This window comes from Theropithecus gelada, chromosome 5 (assembly GCF_003255815.1).
Source record: "Theropithecus gelada isolate Dixy chromosome 5, Tgel_1.0, whole genome shotgun sequence".
In the NCBI taxonomy this organism is placed as follows: domain Eukaryota; kingdom Metazoa; phylum Chordata; class Mammalia; order Primates; family Cercopithecidae; genus Theropithecus; species Theropithecus gelada.
Genome location: NC_037672.1, coordinates 4,762,501 through 4,787,171, shown reverse-complemented (window position 1 = coordinate 4,787,171; position 24,671 = coordinate 4,762,501). Strand labels below are relative to the sequence as shown.

Below are 24,671 nucleotides of genomic sequence, written 5' to 3'. Positions count from 1 at the left end.
TTTCTAGTCACTGTCTCCTGCCTCAGGACAATGCCGCACTCCCCTTGGGTCTCCCCCCCAACCCCATGCTGGCCTTCCAGAAACCGCCCCCAGGAAGGAAGCTGGGGCAATCACAGGCCTCGCCTCACTTAACTTGTTCCCTTCTCTTAGTTCTGAGCCCCAGAGTCTGGAAATGGTTGTTTCATATATTGTGTCCAGTTTCCTTGTTGTTGATGGTGGCTGGACAAGTCCAGTCCCAGTGACTCCAACATGACCAGGGCTGTCTGTTATTATTTTTTTAAATAATAGATTAACCAGAGGCGATCTTTCAAACCAACTGTGAGATGTCAACCCTTATCTCTAAGCTACGTACACAAAAATCAAACATTCAGATAATCCCTGGGAGAGGTCTGACCCAGGTCACGCTACGATGACACAGCGCGACTCTCCCTAGAAATACTCCTTGTCATCGTCACCCCCTGTCCTTAGCATCCTCTGACAACGGTTCCATTTCTGTCTCTGGCGCATGCTGTAACCACAGGGAACTGCTTTGGAAACAACATTGAAAACGTGCCCTGCAAACTGGGTGTGGTGAGACAGGGAGTACAGAACAGAAAATAAACTGTTTTTCATGTTTTTATTCTTTGTTTTCTAGAAACAGAACATTTCCTCTGGGAGGAACAAGTCAGGGGCTGTGGACGGAAGGGGGAGGTAGGGACCACGTGGGAAGGCTGCCTTCGGGCCTCCCTGCTCAGCCCCAGGAGGTGCAGGCAGAGGAGGGCCGGTGCCATCTTGCCGCCTGGGCGAGGACCCAGTCTCCGCAGCCAGCGCTCACTGCTTGCTTGCTCTGTGGCATGCACCAGACCCAAAGCGGGGCAGCCCACCCCTGCCCTTACAGGGAGGCCTCTGGACACACTGCAACAGAAGGGTGCAGACTGTGGGCCCTGGGACAGCCTCGCTGCAGGATGCAGAGGGCAGATCACAGGAGGGAGCAGGAGGAAGAAAGCAAGGGAGGGAGGGAAGGAGAAAGGCCTGGAAGGCCGGGGCGGCGGAGGCCAGGTGCCCGCTCACTCACCGGCAGACGGCGCACACAAAGCAGTCGGGGTGGTAGGTCTTGCCCAGCGCCGACACCACCTCACCCTCGATGAACTGGTCACAGCTGAAGCAGCGGGTGCCGTAGAGCCTCTGGTAGTCCAGCGTGCAGATGTACTCGCCCTGCCGCACGAAGAAGCCGCCCTCGGCCAGGTCGCAGCCGCATGCTGGGGGAGGACGGGCGAGGCGGTGTTAGCGGCAGAGGGGACCATCTCCACGTCCCTCAGGCCCCAGGTGGACCCCCCTCCACACACACACCACCACCTGACACAGGCACCGAGGCCTCAGCACACATTTGGGGTGGCTCACTCAACTCTTGGTGGGCCAGGCTCCCGGGACAGACACCGGCTCTGGCCCCTGGCCTGGTGGTGAGTGGACTTTCCTTACAGAAGCTTGGGAAAAGGGCGCTGACTGGGACAAGAGCCAGGCTCTCCTGAGGGGCTGCCCAGCCTCCCACCCTGGCTAGGGTGCCCCCAGCCTCTGTGACCCTGCCAGGAGTGGTCCCTGAGCCCCTCCTGTCCTCCAGTGGGCTGTTTCCAGCACTGGGCATATAGATCAGGAAGGGGCTAAAGCCTGATCACCTACTGTGTGCTACACTCTGTGCTGGGGGCCGAAGGTTCCCAGGAGGACAGACTAGGTCCTTGTGGTTGGTGCCTCCGGCCCCGCTCGAGACTTCCCAGCCCCCTCCCCCACTCCTCTGGGTCTCCATGCCCTCACGGTCCTCGGTGCCTGTCTCACCACAGTGTGAACAAGGCCAGCCCTGCAGGAGAGCCTGCGGGTTCCCGAAAGGAAAGAACTTTGTCTCTTTTCCCAACACACACCCGCCCCAGGAAGCTGAGCCCCTGGAGCTCTATGGAGGGCCGAGGGATCTCTGCCAGGTGGGGAAGGGAACACTTGCCCTCAGGACGACCTGCTGGTCATCACCAGCTCAGAGGCCCTGAGTCCTTGTCCTGAGCACGAGTGCATTCCTCCCATAAGCTTCCCCTCCAGTGCCAGGGCCACGTGGAGGCCATGCATGGTTTCAGAGGGAGCAGCCCACAGCCTCCCCTGGCCTGGCTGGCCCAGCCCCTCCCTGCTAGCATCACAGAGGAACCCCCTGCAGCCCCAGCCCCTCTGGCCTGGTCAGTCCTGGGTCCTGCCTGCTGGGTCAGTGCAGCTCACAGCCACCAAGGAGGGGCTTTGAGAAACCATGTAGCCCTCATATATTTTAAAGCTGACATCTAAAAGTTGTCATTACAATGTTAACTGCTTGCAAAGGATGTCGTTTCTGCATATTGTGAATACGCGCACCTTTAAAGTGAACGGTTACATCATGCCTTCGAGGGCATCCAGTGGGATATCAAGGCCATAGCAAGACCCTCAACATCTGCCTACAAAACCCCCGACAGCGCTCTGGAAACAAACTGGCTGGAAGCACCAGAGCGGCTGGAAAGCCTGTATTCCGGCGTTTAGTTTTCTCCATTTCTACAAAGAGATGTTTGCTCTTCTGATATGGTGAGATGTCAACCGAACAGCTGAGATTCCAGATGCAGGAGCTGCCGGGATTCAAATCCCAGCTCCACCTGCATAGTGCGCTGTGTCCCTGGGCAAGTTCCTTAACCTCTCTGGGCCTCCTTGTCCTCATCTAGCACACAGAACCTACTTCAGAGGGGTACACGGCAGCACAGATGAACATCCCGTGAGCCAGTGCGACCTGAGACCTGAGTCCTGCCTGGCTCAGCGTCGAGGCCCTGGCTGCTGCTGTAATGGCTGGTCCTAAGAGGCCCGAGCCAGAGATGCTGATTCTGAATTCTGTCTCAATGTGAGAATGAAAACCCAGAATGAAACCCAGTCTAGACGGTCTGGGAGGGATGAGGACATGGTGTGAGATGCCTGCACTCGCCCCTCCTGGGTGTTCTGGGGCATTTATGAGAAACAGCCATAAGGACTCCCAGCATCAAAGGGAAGCTGCAGACAGGTGGGCCTCAGCCCCGGGCCAGGGTGCCCTAGCTCTGCACTCCATGCTCTGGCTCATGAAAATCCAGAAGGAAACCCAGGCTGAGGATGAAAATGCTTTGTCTGATCTTGCACCATAGTGTCGACCAAGCAAATACATCCCAACTGGGGAGGAGCAGAGACTTGGGGGCCTCACTTTGGAGCATCGTAGTATTCTGATATCAGCGCCACCCGCACCAAGACAGTAGCTGGATGGTGATCGGGCTCACAGCACTCATGGCTCTGGCATTTGTCTATTTCTCTACTCTTCATAAAGACATGATGGTGTGGGGTGTTCCTTAAAGGAGGAACATGTGGCAGTGGTTCTGGTGCCCCACTCCAGCACCGTGAGTCCACTCCTGGGAGCACCAGGCAAGTGAGTACGTCCAGCCCCAGCCGTTACCTGGGAGGTTGCTGGTCAGATTCTAGCTGTCCTGAGTATGCCAAGGTCACCACAAGGTGGTTAAAACCCAGACCTCTGGCCGGGTGCGGTGGCTCACACCTGCAATCCCAGCACTTTGGGAGGCCGAGGCAGGTGGATCATGAGGTCAGGAGATCGAGACCATCCTGGCTAACACTGTGAAACCCCATCTCTACTACTAAAAATACAAAAAATTAGCCGGGCACAGTGACAGGTAGTCCCAGATACTTGGGAGGCTGAGGCAGGAGAATGGCGTGAAGCCGGGAGGCAGAGCTTGCAGTGAGCCGAGATTGCGCCACTGCACTCCAGCCTGGGTGACAGAGCGAGACTCCATCTCAAAACAAAAAACAAAACAACAACAACAACAGAAACAAAAACCCCAGACCTCTATCTGCTAAAAATAAAACGTTCAAGTTCCCTGGTCATTTTAGAAGTCCTTAAGGACACAACACATTGTTCTTATATTGCATTTTGTCATTTATCAAATTAGCACAGACACTGGTGGGAGGCAGGGGAGGTGGGGGTGACGGCAGCACCATCCTTCGGGCACACGCTGTGGTCATTTACAAGAAACAGGCAGGAGAGGGTGGCGGCCTGGGGGAAAGGGTGAATCAGCACCACTTTCTGGAATGCCAGTTGGCACTGACTGTAAGGAATGTGAAAACTTCCCACCCTTTGATCCAGCAGTGCCTCTCCTGGGATTGTCCCAAGGAAATGACCACGATTGTCACAGAAATTCAGTTGCAACAATGTTCCCTGCATTATAGATACAGTAAAATGTCATACATAGATCCCTGGGCTTTAGAGTCAGGCAGCCTGGGCTTGAGTCCTTGCTCCTCCCACTTCCCAGCTGTGTGACCTTGACCAAGTTACTTATCCTCTCTGAACCTCAGAGTCCTCATGTGTAGAATACAGGTAGCAATACCAATCTTGCATGGTGGCTGTAAGAAATCAATGAGATGAAGGTCAGGCGCGGTGGCTCACGTCTGTAATCCCAGCACTTTGGGAGGCTGTGGCAGGCGGATCACCTGAGGTCAGGAGTTCGAGACCAGCCTGACTAACATGGAGAAACCTCGTTTCTACTAAAAATACAAAATTAGCCGGGAGTGGTGGTGCATGCCTGTAATCCCAGATACTTGGGAGGCTGAGGCAGGAGAATCGATTGAACCCGGGAGGCGGAGGTTGTAGTGAGCCGAGATTACACCACTGCACTCCAGTCTGGGCAACAAGAATGACACTCCGTCTCAAAAAAAAAGAAAAGAAAAGAAAAAGAAATCAATGAGATGAGATTTAACAAGCCATGCTTTGGAAGGAATTTGGGAGGATATTGACATGAATGTGAGGAATTTGTATGGTGAGAAAGTGCCTACACACTAATTTGAAGTGAACAAATCAGGCATACGGCCGGCATGCTTTCAAATTTTAAAGAGACCCAAACAAGGGGAAAGCTGGGAGGAATATACACCCAGATCCGAACACGGACCACCCAAGGTGCTGTCCACCCACTGCTCTCTATTTTTCTATATTGGAGAGTGGAAGAAGGAGATGCCAATTCACATCAAAACACAAGAAAACAGAGAACCCCAGGGGCCTGAGTGAGCCTTAACCTGGGCGAGGGCTCCAGGGCTGGCCAGTCATCGCGGCTCCAAGTCTTGGCCCAGCCGGCTCAGGGTCCCCTTCTGTGAATAACAGGGCGATGGGTGGACGTCATCTGAGAGTCCTCCTGCTGGGACTTTCACAACTCTGCCATGTGATCTTGGCTCTCCTGGCACCCTGTGCAGCTCAGGCTGTGCGGAACAAGGAGTACCCTGGGCCGGGTCCAAGGCCCACCTGTCTGGAGCTTCCCTTTGATGCTGGAGGCCCATGGCTGTTTCTCATAAACGCCTGGAATGCCCAGGAGGCACGTGTGCAGGCATCTTGCACCATTCCTTCATTCCTCCCAGACCGCCTAGAACAGGCGGCTATTTATAGTCCCAGATGGATGCGTCCTCAGGGACAACTCCACCTGCCTTACGTGCGCAGCTCACGGACTCTCCTCCGGACACACGTCCTTCCCTCCCTGCCTGTTTTCTTGGCTCTTGCTAAAATCGTGGACTGGCTCAGTTCCACTTCCAACTGGACCAGAAAATGCCTGCTTTCCTGAGGGCACATGTGGGTGTGGCCTCATCTTTTCATCATTGCAAGTAGGAGACAACCGATCACGGTTAAAACATATTCCCAGAGCTCAGAGCTCAGCCATCCTTTGAAGGCCAAGTAAACCAGATTCGTTTTTACAGGCACTCTGTGCTATGCATTTGACGTATTTATGTTCTACATGTATTCCCATTTGTAGGGTAAAGACAGAGCCAGCTGGATCTCAAAGACATCCAGAATGAGATATCTTCACATCTCTCATCCCAGCCGCCATCGGCTCCAGTCTAAGTGCCTGCACCTGCTTCTACCCTCCTCCCAACTCCCAACCTGGCCTCCATGTACCAGCAAGCACCCAGAGATCCATGGGAAACTACAAGGATGGAGAAGGACCCTCCTCTGTGCTTCCTCGCTGGTGTCAAAGCCATAGTCCTTGCAGGGATGCAGGGGCTCTACCTCCCTTATCCCCTTGGTCATTCTGCTCCAGCCACATGGGCCTCCTGCTGTTCCCAAACCTGCCTGCTTCCGGATCCCTGCACTGGCTGTTCCCTCTGGTGGGAATACTCTTCCCTCACTAACTCCCTCACCTCCTTCCAACGGGCTTTGCCCAGAGGTCACCTCCTCCGTGAGGCCCACCCTGACCACCAGTTTGCATCTTTCCTTTCCTAGCAGGACTCACTTTCTAGCACATGATGAAATTCGCTTATTTATTCTTTATTGTGTTTATTGTCTGTCTCCTTGCATTAGAACTGGTCCCCATGAGGACAGGATGTCTGTTTTGTTAACGGCTATCTTCCATACACCCTGAACAGTGCCTGGCACATAGTAAATGCTCAATAAATAGTTGTTGAATGCCTTTACTTAGAAAAACTGGGTTGAGGCACCTGCCTAAGAGCCACATGAGCTGTGGGTGGCAGAGATGGAATTTGAATGCCCAAGCCTGGGGCAGCCATAGACAAGACGATAATCATACGATTTCACAGATTTCCCAGGTAAACTGAGGCACAAGTGCCTGGGGAGTGGGAACCCAACATAGTGGGACCTCTTGAATCAGAATTAGGTTGTGATACAATTGTCTTCCCCGCGAACAGACGCTGCTTTGGCTCACCTGGTAATGTGCCTACCCGAGGATGGCCATGATTGGGCTAAGTCAGCCACGATCTCCCCGTTCCTGTTTGCCAGTGGGGGTGAATGTGTGACCGAGTTCTGGCCAATGAGTCATATGGGGAGTCTATGGGGACTTCAGGAAAGGGCTCTCCTCCCTAATGAGAGGGAGGATTATGCGAGGAGAGAGCCTTTGCCTGTGCACACCTCCAGGCTGGATGCCATGCGGTGAGAACGTGATGCTGGAGCAACAGCAGCCATCTGAGACCATGAGGAGAGGCACTGATGACAGGCACAGGGTGCTGTGTGGGAGAGAGAACGTCTCTCTCTAATTAAACCCTGGTCAGTTGTTTAATTAGCCAACCCTGGGGTAGGGGTATGGGGTTACCTTCAGACTTCGTGTTAAGATGATAAATATCCATGTTGGATATTTATGAGTTGGGTCTTCTTTTTATTCATCCCAAAGCACCCTCAATGATTCATAAGCTGCATTCTCATGAGAGCCTGGAGAGAAGACTCATCCAAGACTGTACAGTCCTCAGGCTTAAACAAATGCAGCTCATTTGAAAGCTTGCAGGAAATCTTAGTTACTCTGTGCCATTCTCTAGCACAGAGGCCACCCACCGAAGGCAGAGCTTTCCCAGGAGAAGGGGTGGTCACTGCCCTGGCTGCCGCATCTGCAGGGCCAACAGGCCTGGCACAGGTGCCTGGCACACAGTGAGGCTCTACCTGGCTATGGGTGGGTATGTGGTGGATCTTGGCACCGACCTGCCCTCAGACCCCTGCCACTGCTGGAGCCCATGGTCACTAACTGTCTTAGGTGATGGAGTGTGAGTCCCTGGCCCTGGGTCAGCCTGCCATTGACACTGTCTCATCCCACCGCCTGTAGCTGGCGAGGAAGGGGTTATGGTTATCCCACACCCACTGGAGGAGGCTGAAGTGGCCTCTGCCCAGGTGACACAGGAGGGGGATCGGGGCAGTTTCCACCACCCATGAGTCCCCTGGGCCACAGGAGGTGATGAACTTGACTCAGGTCTGATGCATTTTGCTGCAGGCCCAAGGTCTGTGCTTACGGAAATCCTTTCAAATAAAGTGCAAGCTTCCCCTTTGTCTTTTAAACTAGGCTTTTAAAAAGAGGCATCTAATGGATTTTGCTTTCCAGAAATGTGGCAAATGTATCTTTATGGAGAGTTGAAAAAATTAGACCAGACAAATCCCACGATGCCCTGGAAAGCCCTAATGAAAAGCATGAAATCCACCAGCTGCAGGGAAAGAAAGGCCAGGGCGGAGGCCACCCCTTCTCCCAGGCAAGTGCCCCTGGCGCTGACACACCCCCTTCGCTCTGCAGCCTGGGCGGGGATCCGGAGGCTTGGGAAGGCAGGTGGACCACCTGCTTGTTTATGGAAATGTGGGAGGATGGGGGCCGGCCACACTCACACCCACAGCTCGTGCTCTCACTCCCAGAAAACAAATCCTTCCCTGCGTGTGCTGGACAGGGTGCTGTTCGCTTAATCATTCTTCCAAAGCAGCTCCCAGAACTTAATCATTCTTCCAAAGCAGACCTCAGGCCTGGGTCCGCACACGAGAACTGGGCTTCCTGCTGCCTTTGTCAGGTAGGGCAGTGGTATTGGGGCACCCAGGGCATCAGGGTGCTGTGGGCGGAATTCACTGAGGGCCGAGCCAGGCTGTAGATGTGCAGGCAATCCCCCATCCAGGTGATTCTTGGGGCACTGAGTACCCCCAGTGATGTCTCTGATAGTCACCCATATCCTTGGACAGAGTCCCAGCATCTCTGAGGGGCGGGGCTGGGGTCTCCCTCAGCCCAGGGGATCCAGGGCATTCCCACTCCTGCCAGAAATGGTGCAGCCCCCTCGGGGTCCCAGGGCCAGTGGAGAGCTGGCTGGGCTCAGCATCTTCCGTAAGTCACCAACCCCCTGCAGGGCCCCAGCTGCCGTGCTGTGGACTTAGGCCTCCTCCAGGACCAGCGGCACCAGGGTCAGTTCTCAGATGGTCCCCTTTTAGCAGCAGAAGAGTCTAGGCCATTGTTTTCAAGCTTCCTTTTCAAGCAACAGGACTCTACACACAGTCTTTACACTGCGCCTGCAAACACGAAGCGGACTAGTGGACAATGTCTACACTCCGATGGGCAGGGCTGAGACAGCACCTGCTCCCCTCCTGCTGCTCCCCCATACCCGGGAGACCCTCAAGGCGCCTCCACAGAAACCCAGGAGGGAAGACCCTAGCCCAGGGGCTGCAGACATGCCTGGAATGCAAACCCTGGGCAAGCTCCTGGAGCTTCCAGACCTCAGTGTCCCCCTTTCTGAAGCGCAGTCATATGTCCCCCCTGGACAGCTGGTGCCGGGACGATTCCCTTCCATCTGGAGCGGCCTTTCTTCTGACAGGCAGATTTCTACTCTCTTGAGGTTCTAGACAGCACGCCACCTCCCCTGTGAAGTCCTTTCTGGAGTCTTCGAAATCCTTCCCTGTGGGCATCCCCCGCTACACACATGTGCTTGGTTTTTACTATAAAAGTCACCTTTTCAAATCGTATTGCACACCTTACCTAACATTATCTCCCTCACCAGACAGTGAATGCATCCATGCTAAAGCTTGTGCTTTCTTGGTCTTTAGAACATTCAAGAGGCTGGCGCACAGCAGGGCCTCCTGAAGCCTTTGTGGAGCGGATGAATGCAGCCCACAATCACATGGGGGCCATGCGACGCCTGATGAAAATCATGATGCCCAATTATCTGCTTGTGGCACATTTCCTAGTTTTGTTTGCCCAGAAAAAAGCACACCATCAGCACACTAGGGTTCATCGAGGGTCGTTATGGTTAAGCGAGTGTGAATCTCCAAATGGCCCCGGGGTTCATCATACGGAACCTGCAGAAGGCAGGCAGGCACGGGCCGCACACCGCAGCAGGGATTTGCAGTGTCCTTAATGTAATTCCTTTAAAACTGCAAACTCCTCGCGTCGACATCCATCACATTGGTTTGATTTGCACATCCCTTCCTCAGTGCTATTTTTAATCTAATTTTAGAAAATTAGCGAGGGCACATGCGCTATCTTTGTGTAGGAAGGAGGAACAGGCTAGAGGGAGACTCGGCACAGGCCATCTCGGTTGGCGGGGCCTCACGTGATTTTTTTTTGTTTTGCTTTTTTCTCATCTTTTCAGGATTATTGGAATTCAGTAGATTATTTACATTATTGTTTTATAATCATAGAGAAATTGAAGTGATTTTAGTCTGGAATAATGGTAATGTTCTCGGTGCTACTTCGGGTCGGGGTGCCCGCATGCCTGTGGTCCAGCAAAGGTCCCGCGTGTCCCCCACTGCTGAGTTCACGCAGCTGACCACGACCATTTATTTACCTGTGTGGCTGCAGTGCTCAGGTGACCACCTTCCTTTGGCCCCAGGACCAGAATTCTCTGAGGCTGGGTGTAGACACACGAGGACACCCCTGGGGACCTGGACCCTCATTCCCTGACCCTCCCCACTCTGGCGATTTCTCCATCACACCCACAAGAGACAAGGCTGTGTTGAAAAGATCACACTGTCCTGTGAAGATTCTGTACCTGGAGTGTTCTCCAATATCCCAGGCCTAAGCAGAGCTTCCCAGGATGCTATGAGGGCCTGGGATCACCACTGGGAGGCCTGTTTCAGGGGCCACACTGCAGAAGATCGGGGGACACTCACCTTTGCAGACGAAGCACTTGATGTGGAAGTACTTGTCCTGCACCCGCAGCACCTCGCCCTTGCACACATTTCCACACGTGTTGCACAGGATCGCCGTGCTGGGCGACTTCTCCAGCGGGCTGGGAGCAGCCTGGGGCTGCGACACTGTTGGGAAAGAGAAGAACAGTGTTCAAGGGTGGACGTGTGAGGCACAAAGGTGAGCACAACAGGGGTGTGAGGACGCAGAGCTGACCCTCCCAGCGGGCCCCGCGCCCACCAGCACAAGCCCCACAGGGCATCAGGGTCAGTCTGTTGTCTTCTTTTGCCTGGGGACCCACAGGAGTCAGATTACGGAGGGGTGAGGGGCCAGAGGGCAAAGGCCAACTGATCAACCCCCAGTGTGGGCTCCTGTCTACCGTAGCCCCACGCAGGGAGGGGCCCGGGGTTCTCATGCACATGCACACCTATGGCAATGAGGCCACCACCTCCCCACCTGAAAGATGACCCAACCACAGCTGCCTTAACCCGGCATGGCCTTACCCTCTGGGGTCTCAGGGACAAGGCACCCCCATGTAAGCTCAGCAACCCTCAGCAGCAGGCACCAAATCCTCTCTCCTGCAAGTACAGCAGCCACTGTATGGTCCTAAGGGGAGCTCACTTCAACTTCCCTCTGGGTCCTGGGACATGGAGCTGAATATTGCTGCTGTCCCCTTAAATCTCCCTTAAAGCCACCACAGTACAGGATGTTTAAGGGGTGGCTGGATGGACAGGTCAGGATGGATGGTCACAGGGCCTGACTGTGGAGCTCCCAGGAACTGGGCAGGGTGACACACTCCCCATCCCCATCCTCCCAAAGCAGCTACAAAGACTAGTGCCCAGGACAGGGGGCCACGGCCCAGAAGCCTCAGGTCTGCCCTTTGAGGGGCTCCCAGTGGGCATTAGGGATGGCCAGGTGAGCAACAGTGACCACCAGGTGGCTGAGCTGGCATCGCTTTGAAGCTTGAGGAATTGGTAGATGGAGGTGAGCGAGCTGGATGTGGAGCTCTGACAGGCACAGAGTCAGCCACACAGGACCTGGGCAGGACCCAGGCGGTGGATCCTGGGGGACCGGCGGAGAGGAGCAGCTGACACTCGGCAAGTGCTGGCCTGCAAGAATGAATCAGCCTGGGGACTGAAGGCCCAGAGCCCAGGGCAGGCACAGGCGGCAGGCAGGAGGTTCTGTGGCTAGTGCTGCAGTCGGCAGAACAATGCCCCCAAGATGTCCCCTTTCTAATCCCCGGAACCTGTGCATACGCTTCCTGACATGGCCAAAGGGGCTGCAGGTGTGACTAAGTTAAGGGCTTTGATGGGATATGATCTGGATTGTCTAGCTGAGTCCAACATAACCACAGAGGACTTAAAATCAGAACGCGATGCGACTGTGACCAGACGGAGGTGTGACCGTGGAAGAAGGTCAGGGAGATGACACGCTGCTGGCTTTGAAGGCAGAGGAAGGGGCCACAAGCCAAGGAATGTGGGAGCCTTGAGAAGCCAGAAAAGGCAAGGAAAGGATTCTCCTCTGGAGTCCCCAGAAGGAACCGGCCCTTCTCACACCTTGATTTTAGCCCAGCAAGACCTGGTGGGCACCGTGACCTCCGGAACTGGAAGCTAATAAATTTGTGTTGCATTCAGTTTGTGGTCACTTGTTACAGAAGCCAGGGAAGCGAATGCAGTGGTCAACCTGTCAGACAGGTGGGGGCCGAGGGGCCGAGGCGCCAAGCCCCTCCCCTCTGCATTCTGCCAGCCACTCCTCGTCTGGGAGGGAGAGCCACCAACAGCAAGGCCCACCCCAGTGCAGCAGCCCAGGGCGGGCTTTCACTCGGCCAGCGCTGCGCCCCACGCCTTCTGCTCAGGCCAAGTTCACCCCGAACCATCTCATTGAGAGACTGAACACACAGACAATGGCCAGGCCCAGAGAAAGGCAGAGCTCAGCCCACACCTGCAGCTGCCGGCCCAGGAGTCCAGTCCGGCCTCGGCACCCAGCCGGGAAGCCAGCTATCTGGCAGACTCGCAGGGAGGCGACAGCTCTTCCTCGACAACCAGGAGGCTAAACAATAACTGGGTCCCACATGGCCAGGACTTGACTCGAAACTGACAGCCGTCCTAATTCGTGCCCCCGCTTTCCAGTTAGGATCATTCGGAGGAAGCCAAATACACCCCTAACCAGTCACATGGGATGCCTCCCTTCCAGGAGCCACCTCCAGTCCTCCGAGGCTGACAGCCTCCATGGGGGCTCACCCGGAGCCGTCCTTCCCGCTCGGAGGCTTCCCCACCACTTGCCTGCCCATGTGGTCAACTCCCTTGCCACAGCGGGTCTGAGAAAGTCACCTCCACTTGTCCTCACGTCTTCCTTTATTTCCACAGCACTCTAACACCCGCTCCCCCTGTCTCAGTCTGGGTTCCCTTGAAGCCAGTCTTGAAGACAAGGCTGTGGGTGCAGTGGTCTATTTTGGGGGCCCCAGGTGCCAGGCCGGAGTGAGGAGCAGGGAAGATGAAAGCTGCTGGCAGGCGTGTTGTTGAGCCGCTCCCCATGTGGGAGAGGGGCCTCAGGGCTTGGGCCGTCCAGGAAACCCTGTGGAGCATGTCCCAGCTCTCCCGTGGAAGGAAGGGAGGCCGGGGCACTGGCCCCCAACCGCCTGTCCCCTGAGTGCAAGAGCTGCTCCAAGGCGGAACTCTCAGCCCCCTCTTCTGGTCTGCCTGGTATCTGGGCTGAGTGAGTTTCTGAGGCACAGAGCCAGGGGTGCTGCAGATGCCAGGACTGGGCAGCCTGCAGGTGATCGGGCATGGCCCACCTGGCTGCCGTCGAAACCACAGGTGGGCTGAGGGATGTGGCACAGGCCCAGAAAATACCTGCCACTCTTCATTTGAGGGCTAAGCGTGGTTCACACACAGATGCACACTCACATATATTTACACAATTGCTAAATGCCAGCACTGATTGCGCTCTGAGCCTGGAAGGTCTCCTCATCTCCCTGGTAAAAATCCAGCAACTGCATCTCAGACAGAGGAGGCCATTTCCCCATCCATTTCCAACCTGCCCCTACCCATTCCCAGAAACCCACATCCTGGAAGCCACTGATCCTGCCACCCGTCCTCGTCTGGGGTCCCTGCCCATCAAGGGAACTGTGACTGGACAGCGCAGAGGAGGAACCTGGGTCATGTTGGGGCAGCAGGTCTTCCCAGGCCAGGGATTCCAAACAGACCAAGGGCAGTGGGTGTCAGCCGTCTGGGGACAAGGGAGAGGGGTTGGCCTGGGAAGCAGGCACGGGAAAGCAGATGAATGGCATGAAAAATAACTCAGCACCACCCTGGGCCTGCCTCCGGTTTTGCAAACTGGACGAGACAGAGCCCGGTGAGGGTCCCTGTGGGCTCAGTCTGCAGCCACTGGAGGCCACCGTGGCCTTTCTCACTCTGGTTGAGTCCACAGCAGGCTTGTTCCACACACATTTTGCCTGCAGAATGAAACCACCTCAACCATGATTTAATAAAGACGGTGGAGAGGCGGCAGCAGGCGACGGTTTTCTGGGCTGGAATCGAAGCCTCCCGGTGCAGAACAAGGATTAGAATTGTGGACTACACTTCAAACAGTGCCTCTCGGCCACGCATGGCCCCCAGGCCACCAGGGCCCCTATAGGTGCCATGCGGGTGATGTACCCGGTCCACATCTGAGGCTCAGTCAGAGCTCACAGGGGTGGGGGCTGTGCATCTTCAAGACGCGTATGTTCGGATCTATTGGCAACAAAGAGAACAACGCACAGGCGTCTCTTCGTGATCCAACGAGGGAGAGGTTCGCGCTGCTGGAATCCGGCCCAAATCCAGCCTGAGGGAAGCGTCAGCTTCAGAGTCTCAGAGTGGTGGGGCCAGATGGCCTGGGATGCAGCCTCAGCTGGCCTTCTGCATGCTGTGACCTCAGGTGAGTCCCTGAAACTCCTAACCTTCTGTCTGTGTGTCTCTCCATCTAGGCATCCGTCTTCTTGCATTACCTGGCCCCAGGGATGCCAGGACCATGGGCAAAAACATTCCCATAGCAACCAGCCCAGCAAACAATAAGTGCTCAATACACAATTGCCATTGTTATTTTCAAGAACACTGGCCTGACATCACAGTTTCCAGGTGACTGGAAATATACTTGGTCGGGGGTGGCGGGGCGGGGCGGGGGCGGGGGTGGGGGGGGTGTTGGGGGAAGCTGCTAAGAGCATGGATTTGCTTGGAGGCCCCAATCTTGTCTGCTGGGACCGCCTCTGAGACGTCCTGGGGCTGCGGCGACATGGCGGAGGCTCTGCCCTCTCGCGATGGGAGGTAGACACTGCGCGGTGAGGACTCCGCTGCCTCTACGCAGGTGCAGCTCCTACAGGCTTCCCTCCAGCTGGCCCTTCCTGTCAGGCCCTGGGACCACAGGTAGGTAAGTGGGTGTACGGCGTTCATTCCTCACCCGGCTGCAGCTGCCAAACTGTGAGGACAGGCATGCAAGGAGGCTAGGGGGGGCAACAGCAAAACCCTGCCAAAGCAGGGGCCAGGTGGCACTCTCAGTCCCCCAGAACCTGGCCCACAGTCAGCCACGTGTTTTACATCAAAAAGAGAAGTTTCAAGTTATCCTTCAGCAGGTGAATGGATAAACGAACTGGGGTGTATCCAGACGATGAACTATTATTCACCAACAAAAAGCAGCGTGCCATTACCCTGTGAGAAGGCATGGAGAGACCCTCAATGCATACTGCTAGCTGGAAGATGACAGCCTGGGAAGCCTACGCCCTGCAGGATTCCAATTATGTGACATGCTGGAGAAGGCAAAACTAAGGAGACAGTAAGAGGATTGATGGTTGCCAGGGCTGGGATCAGCGGAGCGCTGGGGAGTTTTAGGGCAGTGATGCTGCTCTGGGCGATACTGTAATGGTGGATCCATGACACTGTACATTTGTCCAAACCCATAGAAACTACAACACTGAGAGCGGCCCCCAACGTAAAGTATGGACTTCACCAAACAATACATCAGGCCGGGCGCAGTGGCTCACGCCTGTAATCCCAGCACTTTGGGAGGCCGAGACGGGCGGATCACGAGGTCAGGAGATAGAGACCATCCTGGCTAACATGGTGAAACCCTGTCTCTACTAAAAAAAATGCAAAAAACTAGCCGGGCGAGGTGGCGGGCGCCTGTACTCCCAGCTACTCGGGAGGCTGAGGCAGGAGAATGGCGTAAACCCGGGAGGCGGAGCTTGCAGTGAGCTGAGATCCGGCCACTGCACTCCAGCCTGAGCGACAGAGCGAGACTCCGTCTCAAAAAACAAACAAACAAACAAACAAACAAAAAACAATACATCAACATTGGTACAGTTATAACAAATGTACCTCACCAGTACAAGATGTTAATCATAGGGAAGATGGGATGGGAGCACATAGGAACTCTCTGTGTCTTCTGGAAACCAAGAACTGCTCTAAGAAATAAAATTATCAAAAAAATTTTAAAATTCTAGGCCAGGCACTGTGGCTCATGCCTGTAATCCCAGCACTTTGGGAGGCCTAGGTGGGTGGATCATTGAGGTCAGGAGTTGGAGACCAGCGTGGCCAACATAGCAAAACCCTCTCTCTACTAAAAATAAAAAAAAGTAGCCAGGTGTGGTGGCGCACACCTGCAATCCTAGCTACTTGGGAGGCTGAGGCAGGAGAATCACTTGAAACCTGCGAGGCAGAGGTTGCAGTGAGCTGAGATCATGTCACAGCACTCCAGCCTGGGTGACAGAGTGAGACTCTGTCTCAAAAAAAAAAAAAAAAAAAAAATTACAAAGGAACCACAATTTCGCAGGTTCATTTCACTGCAATTTCGAGATTGGCTCCAATAATTCAGTTTAACAAGTCTCTAACTGTGATAATAACATAAAACATAAACTCAAATGCTAAGAATCCATCACACAGGGGCTGAGAGTATTTAATCCCTCGTGATAATGAAACCCCAGCCTCGGGGAGCACCAGTGGGAATAACAAGAATGATTGCTGGTGTCGTTCACACATAACCTTCACATCAAAGGGACGTGCCTCTCTCAGGAAATCCCCCTGCCTCCCCCTCCAGGCTGGACTCCTGATCTGCCACCAGCCCGCCAGAATGGGAGCCAGCAGGGTCTGGTTTGGGTCCACCATCCAGGGGCAGCGGTGTGATCTTGGTGAACGGATTTAACTCTGCAAAGCCTCAGTTTTCACATCTGTAAATTGGGGCTTGATCTTAGGAGGATTTTTTAAACGTCCATTGAAGTAGAGAAAGCTCCATGTGCAAGGCCTGAGAGGTGGCTGTGAACAGCAGCTGTTAGCTGAGTTCTGTTTCAGGCCGCAGGGTGGAGGGGTCAGATCGGAGGTGGCTATCGGAAAGGGGAAGAACAATCACTCTCAGGTCCACTCTAGGTTTCCCAGTCCAGAGCGGGAGTCCACAAGCATTTTCAGGAAAAGGCAAGATGGTAAATACAGTGCAGGCTCCAGGGACACCGCAGGGAACACAACAGCCACGGTCCAAGCCCTCCACCTTCTCTTGTTTGTTCCACACCACAGCCCACAGGAATGCCGGTCATCCGCATCTCACAGATGAGGATGCCGAGGCTAGGAGATGGTCACACAGCTAAGAGACTGGGGCCCAGCGCAGGTGTGTCCAAGGCTCCTTCTCCCACCCCTTTCATCACCTGCTGGGCTTCAAGCCATGTGTTCACTTGTTCAACAGACACAGACACAGGAGTAGACCCACTGTCAGGTACTGGGGAGACAGGTGTGCCATTCAGCACCACACCAGCATGACAGGCACAGGAAGAGGGACATGCCAGGCCAAGGGGGCACAGGCAGGGGGCAAACTCCTCTTTCTGTACAGCGAACCAGCTCTCACGACCCAGACAGCAGAGTTCTCATCATTCTGTCATCTCTGGGAATGTTTTTTCTTCTCTTGAGGCAGGGTCTCACCCTGTCACCCAGGCTGGAGTACAGTGGCACAGTCTCAACTCACTGCAGCCTCAACCTCCCAGGCTCAAGCCATCCTCCCACCTCAGCCTCCCGAGTAGCTGGGACCACAGATGTGTGCCACCATGCCCAGCTAATTTTTGTATTTGGGATCTCACTATGTTGCTCAGGCTGGTCTCAAACTCCTGGGCTCAAGTGATTCTCCCATGTCAGCCTCCCAAAGTGCTGGGATTACAGGCGTGAGCCACCACGCCTGGCTGGGGATTTGCCTGACTGTTTATTTCCGCTCCGTGCCCATGGATCTATATTTAGTTCCACCCTTCTCTGAGGGTCCAGTGAACTTTGGACCTCTGAGCATGTATTCCTGGGTTAGCCAAAGACCAGCAGCCGTGCTCGCTTTGTTCTCTTCTCTCCTCGTTTGTTCTGGAGGTAAATCCACCTTGAGAATGGGCAGGGGACCCCCTTGTGTACTCACACAGGGGAAATCTTGGGGTCTTCCCATGGCAGGGGTTCTCATCGGAGCCCCGCTCCATCTGCCAAGATGATTTCAGAAAGCTCCCCGTCTGCTGTTTCTATCACCCAAATGGCTGGCCTGGGGTTTCCAAATGTCCCAAGGATGTTCTAGTAATATTCAGTTTTCTAAGCCTGCACACACACACACACACACACACACACACACGGACTCCAGAGGTGCCGGCTCACCCAGAGCGGGTCACAGGACACACAGTTCCAGCTTCCCTTTCACACCTTTCCTTCTGACTGTGGCAACAAGCAGAGAAATACAGAGACGGGCACAGGGCTGTGGGCAGGCACAGCGGGGAGATGAACCTGTGTACAATCAGGGAGGGCTTCTGGGAGGAGGTGACACGAGCTAGAAGCTCAGAGGATGGGCAGGCGCCTTCTGGGACAGTAGCAGGCACACATCACAGTACTCGGCTCACCTTCATTGCAGCACAGCCCTGACACGTGGGTGGCTGCTGTCCACTGGCCTGTCTGCCTCCCCTGGCCTGGAAGCCCTCATGGGCCAGGGCCATGCTTGAGGGGTTTGTCTCCCTAGGGCCGGGTGCTGAGGAGACCACAGCTGATGCTGGCCCCGTGCTGACGTGTGCTCAGCCAGTCCTTGCCAGGAGACAGGCAAGGCTCACACACCACGGGGCCGCACGCACCCAGTGCCAGCTCTGCCCTGGGGCACAAGGCTTTCTCTGGGCTCATTTTATGAATATGGAATTAAAGGGTGCAGGCACACACACTTTGCATCTTCATGGATCCTGCCACGCTGTCTTTTCGGGGACTTACAAACCCCCGCCCGTGCCTTAGAGTGTGTCCCCTCCCTCAGGTTCTCACTTTATAGGTCGTGCCTCGGTTTAAGAGCAGGTCTAGGCCTCCCTACTGCCCTGCCCAAGTGTTACTTGTTAGAAAATCATGCCGGATCACAGGCGGGCGCTTCCTTCCTAACCTACTTAAGGGCTGGCTGCTAATTATAACCATGAACCAAGGACATTGCTCTCTGGAGCCAGCCCTATTCTCACCACAGCCATCAGAGCCTGGGCTTAGCAAGGGGGCTCCGCAGGTCTCTGACCCCATGTGGCCAGACAGGGCGACCCTCTGTTCAATCCCCCATTAAGCAAAGAAGCACTGGGTACTTTCTCCCTGCCAAGAGCTAGGCCAGCATGGGGCCGAGTGTTGGGCAGGCACCGCCCCTGTCCCCAAGCAGTCACGGGACAGTTCTGGGCACAAGGGCACACAGGAAGCTCATGGTGCCAGCGCCGTGGGACCCCAGGCCCTGGCACACTCCTCCTGGGGTTGGCCCAGCTCTATTTCAATGTGAGACACCTGCAGGGCACCCTGGAACACCTACAAGGAGACGACCTGGCCCTCTTCCAGTTCCCCAGGAGTGCAGTCTGGCTTCTCCCTTGAGTCCTTGACCTGCCCACGGCCAGACCACAGGTCCCTGAGGACCACAACCAGCTCGGCTCTGCCTTGGAGTCCTGAGGATGGACGCAGGGCTTGCACACAGGTATTTGCAGATGAAACTGATTATGGGAAAATGCCGTAGGCTCCTGACCTCCACATGCCCCTCTCGGCATCGCTGTCACCCCAAACCACGACCTCCTGGGGTGTCATTCACCCTGGCCCTCAGTGCCCTTCCCAGAGCTGGCCCGGACATCGGCAGCCAAACTCCTCTTTCTGTCCAGTGAACCAGCTCATGGCGGGGATCACTTGAGTCCATGAGCCACCCCTCCTCTCATGCTCGCCTGCTGCACAGAATGTGTCCTTTGACATCTGTCTCCTCTGTAGGGCTGGTGGGCTCCATGCCTGCTGGGCTCACCTGGGGGCCCAGCCCCCTGCCACTGCCTGAACCCTAGGATGTGCTTGGAGAACAGGATGAACACATGCGCCTCACACTGACCTGCAACCACCTTCCCCTCAGCATGTGACAGTAGCATCCAGTCATCTCAGCACCTCCCACGGTGTCCTTCTGGAAGCCTCTGAGCTTATCCCTCTGAGCCTCCCCACGGGCTGTCTGAGCAGAGCCCCGTGGCAGGCTGCATCTTCAAAGGTGACGATCACAACAACTGTTCTCACATGCTCTCCTACAACACCGCGTCGACCCTTCTTCTATTACCCGATGGGGTCTAAAGCCTCTCACCTTGAACCTGGGTGGACCTCTGCAACTGTTTTGACCAAAAGGATACGACAGAACTGACGCCAGGCAGCTTCCAAGCTGGGTCATCAAATACCCCCAGCTTCTGCCTTGCTTTCTGAGGATGCTCATCCTGGGAACCCGGTGGCCATGCTGGGAGGAAGCCCAAACCACTCCACCCTGTGGCCACACATAGAGCCCATATGCCGCTGTTCTGGCAGAAAGACCACGGAAGTCCCCGTGGATGGCCAGCATTGACTGCAGGACGTGCCAGCAAAGACACCTGCGGAGGATTCTGGCTCCCAGCTCGAGTCACTCTCAGCCTTTGGGTCTGCCCAGTAAAACCACAGACATTGTGGAGAGGAGACAAGGCATGCCCACTGCGCCCTTTCTGAATGGCAGCCCCTCCCAACCCACGAATGTAACAGGATGTTTGTCTTATGCCACTGAGGCTTGGGGCAGTTTGTTAGGCAGCCATGGAAAACCAGAATGCCATCACAGTGATGGCCCCAGACATTAGAAGACCTCTTTGCAAAGCTTTTGCTCACATCATTTCTACACAGCTCCCTCTGTGCATGTGCCCCAAGAGCAGGAACCCCATCCCACCCTGCTTAGAAGCTCCCCCTCCAAACCCAAGGCTGGCCACCTCCTCCTCCCTCTCCGATCCCACTTCTGCTATCACACACATGGGCTTACACAAGATGCCCAGGAACGCGTTCTCCAAATCAGTGGGTTTCCACTTGAGGACCTTGGAGATTTTGCAAGGGGTCTGTCTGTAAATGCATTTGCACACCATGATTGTCTGCAGACAAATGGCTCGACCTATGTTGTGCATCTGGGGACTACGGTTTTCAGTTGTAGGTAGATGCTCAAGGGACTGTTAAAAAGTGAAGGCTGCCAGAAAGTGTTACAAAATCCCCAGTTGCTTTTGTTACTGAATATTTCTTAAGCAATACAATGATTGGATATAGCGTGAGGATGTGAGTTCATTGAGAAAGGGGTCTTTACTCTCTGGAAGGTTTGGCGGCACATAACATCGATCACAGCAGCTTCCCTGCTCTGGAGAAACAGCTCCAAAAAAATACTAGGTTCCAAATTCTTCCTGATCTAATTTCTGGAACTTGCCTACCAAGCAAAAAGTTAGATTTGATGAGGATAGCAGTTTACAGTTTACAAATCAGCCTCTAAATTTTATCTCTGCTCATACAAAAACTCCTTGGTATAGACGGCAGGAGAGGGGACTCAGTGGCGACGCCTGGTCTCCTCGCCATCTCTGCACAGGCTGGCTCCAGACCTCTCTAGAGACAGTAAAGTCACTTTCTCCAAGCGGAGGAGGCACTTGCTGTTTTGATCCAAGAAGGGAAATGCCCTTCAAAGCCTGGCGTGACCTCACCTGGAATCTTCACAGCCACTCTTGGAGGTACATATTCTTTTGCCCATTTGGCAGTTGGAAGCTTAGAGAGTTTAGTGACCAGCCCAAAGCCACACAGGGAGGAGTGGCAGAGCCAGGATTCAAGCCCAAGTCTGCCGTTCTCCAGCTACCCATCTCCAGTCAAAGACAGATGCCAATGACTGATTGGCAGCCCAGTGCCCCTGCCCACTGCAAGTCACACTCACAGACTCCACCCACTACAGACTCCACCCACAGCAGATTCTCCTGCTTCAGGCTCCACTCACCACAGACTCCACCCACTGCAGACTCCACCTACCACAGGCTCTACTCACTAAGACTCCACCCACCATAGGCTCCACCCCCAGCAGACTCCACCCACTGCAGACTCCACCTACCACAGGCTCCACTCACTAAGACTCCACCCACTGCAGATTCTCCGGCTTCAGGCTCCACTCACCACAGACTCCACCCACTGCAGACTCCACCTACCACAGGCTCTACTAAGACTCCACCCACCATAGGCTCCACCCCCAGCAGACTCCACCCACTGCAGACTCCACCTACCACAGGCTCCATTCACTAAGACTCCACCCACTGCAGATTCTACCTGCCACAGGCTCTACTCACTAAGACTCCACCTACCATAGGCTCCACCCCCAGCAGACTCCACCCACTGCAGTGCCGCCACTGCAGCCTTCCTTCCTCTCAGCCTTGCCTGGGCTCCACCCACCTCTCGGTGTTCCTCTGGCCCCAAAGACTGCTTCTCCCATGCCCTGTGATCACCATTCTCCTAGGCTTGACTGAGAAGTCCTAACCATACTGGGATGACTTTATTATCTCCTGGGCATGGATCCAGAAGCCAGCTCTGCTTACTCTAAATTCAAGCAGGGTGTCCTAGCCAATTCCCATTGGGCCTCTCTCCTATGTCCCCACGCAGCATCCCGTTGGCCCAGCTGCTCACCATGGGAAGAGATGATGGGTTGACCCCACCCCAGAGATCAACTGTAAAGCTCAGGACAGTTCAAGGGAATCAAGCCCCAGATTTCTCTGGGCTTCACGCAGGACATCACAGCCAAACACAACCGCAGGAAGAGGAGTCCTGGTGATTTTCAGAGACCTGTGTTATGGTCCAGGCCAGCCCTGCTAGCTCCAGGCCACATGCTCTTGGGAAAGTTATCACCTCTGGAGCCTCTCCCTGCCATCTGCACAGGAAGGCCACGGCTGTACTGAGCTGTTGGTGATGGGGTGAGAATCAGAGGCCAAGGCTGGACACTGAGCCTGGCACATAGCATGAGCTCAACACACGCCAGGGCTCAGGGATCCTTGCACACTGACCACCACCTGGAGAGACACCAGAGGACAGTTACAGAAGAGCACTCCACACTCATGTCCAGAGGCCCCTGAGAGCTCAGGCAGGAGCTGGCCCCCATGAGACTTGTCCTTCAGCCCCACAGGGTTGTAGGGAGGCCTGTCTTGCTGGAAAGTGTGGGGTCGGTCCCTTTTCCCTCCAGCCCAGTTTCTAATCTGAGTCAGCCTCACTGCGAGGGGGTAGTCAGGGTGATGGAGTCCCCAAGACAAGCTCTCCATGTTGGCAAGGTGGCAAGATCTGGGAGGGTGGCCTCAAGCACAAGCAGCACCCCTCTGCTTAGGCCCCTCCCCCGCTCAAGAACCTTGCATGGCTCCCCACAGAACACAGCCCAGCCCCCAAACCAGCACTCCAAGCCTGGTACCCACCTGGTTCCCTGACTTCCTCACTGCCCTCTGACCCCACACTCTTTCCCAAAGTTGTCCTCGACAGTCCCGGCACCAGCCTGGGCTCCCACCATTCCTGTCCCGGGAGCACAGTGTGCCCATCTCACCTGGGAAGACCCTACTTGTCCTCCAGGTCCACGTCAAATGCCCCCTCTGTCCTGACAGCGCATTCACAGACAATGATTGACTCTTGTGCTGAGCTCTGCACTGGAGCCTCCAGACCCTGAGCACCCTTCTTTGCACCCTAAGTTTAAGCAAATTGTCCTTATTTTATAGATGCAAAAACTCACCAGGTGAGGGGATCTGTCCATTGTCTACCTGGGCCCACTGATGGTGTGACCTTGAGCAAGTAAGGGCACCTCTTTGAAACAGAATGAGGCTCTGGCTTTGTCTACGGCCCCGCGGTGCCAGGGCTCCCCTAGAGACCCGTGCTGGGCCACGGGAACAAGTGACCCAGCGAGCCTCAGGCTGTCCCGGGGACACTCTTGTCCTGGCACAATCACCGGTCTCAAACGTGTCTCAGTGTGGGGTGTGGGGCTGAAGAGCGCCCTAGTCTCACTTCTGAGGTGAGGTGAGTTGGGGGTGCTGGGTATGGAAGAATCTAGAAGCCCAAAGGAGGCTGAAGAGGACATGTAGTCTTGTGGCACAGGTCTCGGGCTTCCTTCTTCTTCTTTTCTTTTTTTTTCGAGAGGGAGTCTCGCTCTGTTGCCCAGGCTGAAGTGCAGTGGCATGATCTCGGCTCACTGCAACCTCCACTTCACCGGTTCAAGCGATTCTCCTCCCTCAGCCTCCTAAGTAGCTGGGATTATAGGCGCCCGCCACCACACTGGGATAATTTTTGTATTTTTAGTAGAGACAGGTTTTCACCATGTTGGTCAGGCTGGTCGCGAATGCCTGATCTCATGATCCGCCCGCCTCAGTCTCCCAAAGTGCTGGGATTATAGGCATGAGCCATCGTGCCCAGCCTGGGCTTCCTAGTTACTCTAAAAAATCTTAAAATCACCAAAGAAAATGATTCCATTTCCTTGATACTTTGCACAGTGCTGTAAATAACAGTGACACTGTCTCTTAAAAACAAACAATCAAACACACAATTTCCTCTTGGGCTCTGGCTCCAGGGGGCTTTGTTGCTCGGACCCTTTGTGAGGTTGGGGCTTTCTGGAAACTGAAACTCCACGAGCCCCGAGCGAGGCTAAGGGGTCAGGGAAGGGGTTTCCAGCCCAGCGGGAAGAGCAGACCCTTCGCCACTCCACTCCGCGCAGATCTGGGGTGCGCCCTCAAGGCCCGCGGGTGGGGGTGTCCCACAGCTCCTTCTGGCACGAAAGCCCTGTGATTTTCCTATTTGGAGGCAGGGGCCCGTGAGGACAAAGTCACTCTTGGCCACAAATGGGCTCTGTTCACAGAGCGACAGACACAGACGTAGGGCGGCGGGGTGCCCGGCGGCCCTCAGAGCCTGAGAGGAGCCTCTCCTCTGGGAGGCAGGAAGAGAAAAACAGTCGAGCGGCCACGCTGCCCCTTCCTTCCAGAGGATGTGGCAG

At 55.1% G+C, this 24,671-nt stretch overlaps 1 protein-coding gene across 7 annotated transcripts in view; it reads right to left on the bottom strand.

Annotated features, from left to right (window-relative positions):
* ABLIM2 (actin binding LIM protein family member 2) overlaps nucleotides 1–24,671 on the bottom strand; it is a 193,437-nt gene that overhangs the window by 129,333 nt on the left and 39,433 nt on the right. For all 7 annotated transcript variants that reach the window (XM_025386403.1, XM_025386398.1, XM_025386399.1 and 4 more), the window contains exons 2-3: nucleotides 10,397–10,540; nucleotides 1,055–1,238 (exon numbers count right to left, since the gene is read on the bottom strand). In XM_025386403.1, the coding sequence (XP_025242188.1) occupies nucleotides 1,055–1,238; nucleotides 10,397–10,540 (328 nt within the window). The remainder of the gene's footprint in view (nucleotides 1–1,054; nucleotides 1,239–10,396; nucleotides 10,541–24,671) is intronic.